We start from the raw sequence: 7500 nt of genomic DNA, 5'->3' as shown, positions 1-7500 counted from the left end.
CCACGTCTTTCTTTGTAAACTTGTTTTAGCTCAACACTCCGTGTCGGTAATAATCTCTCCCCACCCGACCGAGTCCAAATGCAGAGCGAGTACCTGGACTTATACGCTTGCAAGTGAGAGCCACGTCGCACATGTGTGCATTATGTTAACCTTCATTGTACTTTCATGCCCCCCTCCCCCCCGCACGCGCGCGCATGTGGAAATGTTTGCATTCACAGCATTGCTCACATGTCACAACTTGCCGCTGAATGAGCATGATTGTGATAAATTGGAGCGTGGGACAGGAACGACTCGCAGTCGCGGGACGGTAACGTTCCCGCATGTTTGCCTGTGTGTGCAGCAATCTAAATGTCTGGGGCATAAATGCACACATTTAGCTCTGGGAAAATACAGGTATTTATTCAGGTGGGGTTGGGGGTTGGGGGGGGCTGGGGGGGGAGGGGGGGGTTCTGCTGCCTTGCACCTCCTCCCTCCCCATCTGGCCATCATTACCCAAATCACAGCTATGATGTGGTCAATTGATGACACTGAACCCATTTAAGATGGGGAGTGGGGCGGCGGGGGGGGCGGGGGGGGGGGTGATTCTGATTGGCACTAATAGGTGAAAGTGTGATTGTAATGGATTTGTGCTGAATTGATCCTGATGATAATGGTTATTGGTACTGGAGGAAGGTATGGTCAGGGTTGGATATGTTGGGGTGATAAGGGGAATCCTTGCCTCTGCTTTTGATAACCCCCCCCCCCCCCCCCCACTGATCATTACATTTTTTTCAATTGCCAGTGGAAATATGTTTTATCCATGCTCTGGTCAGACTGAATAAAACAAAAAGTATGTTAACCACATTTGTCAACATTTGTCGAAAAATAAATAAAATCAAAATTTGTGAAAATAGACGATCGACAAGCTCACAACGTGTCACATCGTGCCACGTTGTGAGTTTGTAGATTGCTATTTTCACTGTTTAGATTGTCGTACCACAAAATATACAGTATAGGGCTTAAGTTAATACCCCTCCCTCTGCTTTCTTCTTTTTTTTTACAAATCGAACCCTGGGTATGATGGCACGGTGCAGCGCTTACTCTACACGTACAGTAAGGTAAACGGGCGTAGCAATGCAGCTGGAAGCCTGTGTTCTTGTCAAGCAGTGGGGTTTTGGTGGCAGTTGTATAAATGATGTCACCCGGTGCAGATGGAGTGTCCCGGCCTGTTCGCATGGGCCCGCAGCTCTGAGCCAGCAGCTGAGACAGGACTGCTGTCGGTGGTTTTGAGCCCAGCCCAGGCACTAATCCTTCCAAGTGATTTATCGACGCCGCCGTCGAGTGCCGGACCGGCCGTCAGTCCGCACATGCTTTAGTGGTTAGCGAAGGGAGGGCTTCTCCCGCCTGGGGGCTCCCCCCGGCATCTTGTTGTTAGGGCTGTTGTGACAAAAACACTCCGTCGCTCGCATTACATCACACACACGGAGCTGCACCGAGCAACCCCTCAACTTTTAACATGTACAAAATGTTCAGTCTTTATTGCTATGTACCAGGACATAGAGGTTGACACAATAACAGGAGACGTGTCAGTCAGTCCATGTTGTAGCGGCTAACATGAAACCTCACATTTCACGAGTGCAAGAATTCCACTGCCTGCAATGTGTTGCTACCAGCTGTGTTGTTTAAGTGTGACTATAAACTCACCAGTGATGCTAAACCTTTGTCAAATTTCAAGGACTCCCAGTTTGATATACCTTTGGCCATGGAAGAGCATTTTGATAGGATTTGCTAGTATAACCCTGAGGTAAGGGTCCATTTGGTTCTATGTCTACATACTCTAACTCTATTTGAGTTTCAGACCCATAAGAGTCCAATTGGTTCCTAACTGTCAGTCGTTTAGCTGGGGACCTCCTTCTGGACAAAAACAGGCAAAGCGGGGAGTTGCTATAAAACACATAACCGATAAAACCCCACTGCGAGGACGTGATAACTGTGTTGAAAACGAGTGACTTAGCATGTACAAACGAACATGTGCAAAGTTATGTTAGGTTGTGTGTGTGTGTGTGTGTGTGTGCAATGTCTGGAAGGAATTCCGTGGTTGTACATAGTGTGTGAAGTCTTCCTGTGTGTGTGTGTGTGTGTGTGTGTGTGTGTGTGTGTGTGTTTGTGTGTGTGTGTTTGCGCGTGTGTGTGTGTCTGCAGGCCCGTGCCTGGCTCGCTGTCCTCACTGCTACACCTACGGAACAACAGACAGAGACAGCCACTGCCTGCCTCCATGGCTGGAACCCTGCCAGACCCCTCCATGCCCGGCTCCTCCGCTGTGTTGATGCCCGTGAGTACACAATGGAGCACAGAGTAACCACATGCATGCACGCACACACGCACACACACACACACACACGCACGCACGCACGCACGCACACACATATGGGTGCACTCATGCATGCATGCAAACTCCTACAGAAAAAACAAACACGTGTGCTATCGCTCGTGCACGTGTGCACGCACTCTCTCCTTGACTCGAATGTGACCGTGCTGTCAAGGTGCATTCATGCGCGCATGTAGAAAAACAAACGGGCACTTGCACACACACGCGCGAGCACACACACACACACACACACACACACACACACACACACACACACACACACACACACACACACACACACACACACACACACACACACACACACACACACACACACACACACACACATACACATATGGAATTGCATGCACACATACACAATCACCCAGGCATGCATGACACTCTTGTGCATGTGCATGTGCACATGCATACGCAATCACTCAGACATGCACAGACACACACACACACACACACACACACACACACACACACACACACACACACACACACACACACACACACACACACACACACACACACACACACACACACACACGCACACGCTTGTACACACTTGCACACTCTCTCCACCGCTTGCTTACCGTCTACAGACTTTGTTCCATTTTCCCTCACTTACTTCCCTCTATTTAAATGATTTATGGCCATTTATCAAACTGGCTATCATCTCTTGTGGGCTTCTATCATGCTCTGGCTCCAAGGAACTTTAAATGTTGCGTTGAAGCCAGTACAGTTTTTTAACCCATTAAGACCTGGAACTGTGTCATTTTTAGATTTGGGCTAAAAAGCATTATTTTACACTTTGGGCTATTCAAAAATAGCAGATCTACAAGCTCATAGCGCGGCACCGAGTGCCGCGCTACGAGCTTGTAGATCTGCTATTTTTGAGAAATCGTGAAAATTTGTGCAAATCTTTGAAAATATATATTTTTAAAGCGAACATTTTTAACTCAAATCTTTGCCTCTTGGGGGTCCCTGGAACAAGATATTTTGATGGGGGTCCGCGGCCAAATACATATAATTTTGGGGGTCCTTGACATGAAAAAGATTGAGCACCACTGATACAGAAACATACGTTTTTCAGAATACTGTTGAGATTTAGGAGACATGTAGAATCTGCTTCAGGTCTCAATGGGTTAAGAAACCCGGTAAGGGGGAAGCAGAGAATGATAACAGACCCTGAGAACGCTCCCCCATATCAGGATCCTAACGACACAACATATGTTCTCATTGTAACACAAGACCGCCTCGTGTTTATGGTGTCGGGGAAAAAAAGAGAGCCCTTCAATGTTTATTAAATTAAGAGCCAAGCGATTTCGGGGAGAAGATTGACGGTTCAGGAAAGGGGTGCAGGTTCGGGTGATATTTTTACACAAAACACACTTAGCGCAATTAAGGCAGTGCGTAGGGGGGTTCAGGGGGCTGGGACTCGGTGGAACAGGGGAGGCCTTAGCTGCGGGGTCAGTGGGGGTGGGAGGTGGGCAGGGAGCGGGGTCACTCCCCACGGACCACGGCACACTGCGGCCCTGAGTTCAGCCGCGTGGAGGCTACACCACCTGACCTCACACGTGCACACCCACAATGCTCATACAAGCCCCTCACACACACACGCACGCACGCGCGCACACACACACACGCACACACACACACACACACACACGCACACACACACACACACACACACACACACACACACACACACACACACACACACACACACACACACACACACACACACACACACACACGCACACAACCTTTGACATACAAATCTCTAAAACACACTGACCTGTCTCTGACCCACACACACGCCAACAATCATACAGATGTGTGCACACACACACACACACACACACACACACACACACACACACACACACACACACACACACACACACACACACACACACACATCCGCAACGCAAAATGTCTCTCCTCTCTTCTCTGTCCAGCTAATTCCCTCGCCTCACACTGCTGATCTTTGACCGTTCTGTCAGCTTCCCTAGCTAATCTCCTCTCGCGCACCCCCTGACACACGGCCCTGCTGACTACTCCACTCAGTCACTCAGGAAGTGGCCAATAAAAGCAATGCAACAAAAAAAAAAGCGAAGAAGAACTCACACCTATAACTCCCTTCTCGGCCAACCGCTCTTGTTCTCACTTCCTAACCCGTAACCAGGGGTGCAGGGTCCGGGTCTGACACCCGCTGGCTTGACTGACACCCGCCCTGCAACACTATTAATATCAGATCTGCTGCTGTAGCGCTTGCTTCCTGTGTTAAGTCCCCTCGGCGCTGGCTTCCTGTTTCTGGTCAGATCCAGTTGTCATCACACACACGGGCTGTGCTCGGTGTCGTGTGAAATCACACTCGCATGGCCCTCTCTGCCACCATCTGAATGCAGCATGAGGGTGGCTCTCACACATATACCACATCGAAAGCCACAATATCTGCTCTTATAGTTTCACCAGGACAAACTGTGTTTCCGTCTATAAGGGGTTGCATAGATGAGGAACATCCTGTTGAAATTAATATACAGTGCAGGGAGGTAGTGCACTCTGAATTATGAGGTGTTCAGATGAACAGACTAAACAAACAAATCAATACAGATTGCTGGTAGAACCACATACTGTATGAAGACAGTATGTGTCTTCATACAGTATGAAGACACATATGAAGTATGAAGTACTGTACTCAAGTTCTCTCCGAACTTGGAGAGAGGGACAGCGAGATTTTGGAGATGGTTAATTGTGGAAAATACAAAGAAGGGCAGCTTCCCTGATTGTGACTTAATTAATTACTTTAGGGATTTGATTGATTAATTTTTATAAAATATTATATTTAATTTCTAATCACACAATAAATCACACCTTCATGGCTAAATAACAAATAAATGCTGTATAATAATAGTGTAATGTTGTTATTATTTTACTCTAGAGATTGAAAGATTGTCGCATTTAAAGGGCCACATGCATCCTCAGTGTGAATAGACACTACAGTATAAGCAGTACAGTACAGCATATGATTGCATGTACTGTGTGTGGGAATAGCCGATCTATGAGCTCTCAACGTGTTGCGACGCGTTTATGAGCTTGTAAATCGTTTATTTCTGGTGCACTATCCCAGCACGCAACCACGTATGAATCAGGCAATACAAGAGCAGCGGTTCTCAAACTTTTTGGGCTCAGAGCATCCGTGTAAATAACTTTTTCATCCATATGGCACCCCTGAATTACATTGTTACTTTATAGCACCTTACATGTATGTCATATATTACGGTATGGAAATACGGAAATCTTTCCCCCAAGATACAAGTTTTGGAAAACTTGAGAGAATATTCGTTTCCATTAGGACAGATATAATATAAATAACTTTACATTCGCCAAAAACAGCCAATCTACAAGATCACAACACGTCACAACGTGTTGTGAGCTTGTAGATTGGCTGTTTTTGGTGAAGAGATTGCTGTAAGAACGCGACAAGTACAGTGCAACTCAGGTCTGGGTGCCGCAGCGCACGCCCACTTTAAGAGATATAATAGAGAATGCGTGTTTGACTATTGCGTCGCTGTGCTCTGCAGATGGAGAGACAGATGTCTATGGGCTCCAGTATGATGGGCATGCAAGGAGGCCCCGCCCACAACAATTCCTGCTCGTCCACTCACCTTCCCTCCATGCATTCAGAGGCCAAACTGGTGAGTTGTCATCTGTGGCATGCAGTAAACAATGAAGTAAACTAATACCTCACACCAATGCACGCACACACACACACACACACACACACACACACACACACACACACACACACACACACACACACACACACACACACACACACACACACACACACACACACACACACACACACTCACATGCTCACGCATATACAGTATGCACACACACACACACACACACACACACACACACACACACACACACACACACACACACACACACACACACACACACACACACACACACACACACACACAGCCATAGGTCCACGCTAATACATACACACGCAAACACAAATGCTTGTGAACACACATGCATGGCAGCATACATACTGTACACACACACACACACACACACACACACACACACACACACACACACACACACACACACACACACACACACACACACACACATGCACATGCACACACACACAAAGGTCCATGCTAATACAGACACGCATACAAATACAAATGCTTGCGAACCTACATGTGCAAATGTACACACATGTGTGTGCGCGCACACACACACACACACACACACACACACACACACACACACACACACACACACACACACACACACACACACACACACACACACGCTCAGTGCAGTACGCTACAGCTCTCTTTTCCACTGGGCTGTGCCAGAAGCGGAGCTGTGCTCTTAAGACTGTGTGGATTTCATCATCTGCTGTGGAATCAAAGCTGCGCCTGAACCTGCCAGCGCTGTAGCTGCACTGGAGACTCTGGCTGCAAATAAAGGGCCCTTTATGTGGCTGTGGGCTGGCTGGGGCTGCCCACCAACTTGCCTGATGTATATCTTAATGTACAGAACATGTTCTGTAGGCCCTGCAACTTGTTAGCACTAGTTTAACACAGCGGGGGGAAAAAAATCTAATGACCTCATACCCGTCACAAAGCGGGCAGTTAGAGCAACAGGAATGAGCCTGGGTTGGTTAGAGAGAGAGAAACACACGCACACGCACACGCACACGCACACGCACACACACACACACACGCACGCACGCACGCGCGCGCGCGCGCGCACACGCACACGCACGCACACGCACACGCACACACACACAGTACAATACTAGTGAGGACATCAAGCTCTTAGGACGACAATTTCATAAATAACATTTTTACCATTTCATGCTGTTTTCGGTGTGCAACACCGACACACATAACCTCTAAATCAGGGGTTCCCAAACTTTTTAGCTCAAGACCCAAAAGAGAAATTAGACGTTTGCCCGGGACCCAAACTATTGAAAATGAGGCGCAGTTTACGGAGCTAGTTCAGGCCAGGCAACTCAAGGGATTGGGCTAACCGATCAGGTGACTAAGTCACATGCACTCTTCTCCTGGTCGGTGGGTTATAAGTAATGCTCTGCCTACCTGGCA

General features: G+C 47.8%; 1 protein-coding gene across 2 annotated transcripts in view; it reads left to right on the top strand.

The window, feature by feature from the left end:
* The window catches only part of creb5b (cAMP responsive element binding protein 5b), an 86074-nt gene that overhangs the window by 42416 nt on the left and 36158 nt on the right, over positions 1–7500 (top strand). For both annotated transcript variants that reach the window (XM_080427393.1, XM_080427392.1), the window contains exons 6-7: positions 2182–2311; positions 5944–6057. In XM_080427393.1, coding sequence (XP_080283519.1) covers positions 2182–2311; positions 5944–6057 — 244 coding nt within the window. The remainder of the gene's footprint in view (positions 1–2181; positions 2312–5943; positions 6058–7500) is intronic.

Source organism: Gymnoscopelus braueri (assembly GCF_963280865.1).
Source record: "Gymnoscopelus braueri genome assembly, chromosome: 4".
In the NCBI taxonomy this organism is placed as follows: domain Eukaryota; kingdom Metazoa; phylum Chordata; class Actinopteri; order Myctophiformes; family Myctophidae; genus Gymnoscopelus; species Gymnoscopelus braueri.
Note: the sequence above shows the minus strand (reverse complement) of the source record. Positions and strands in the feature narration are given on the sequence as shown.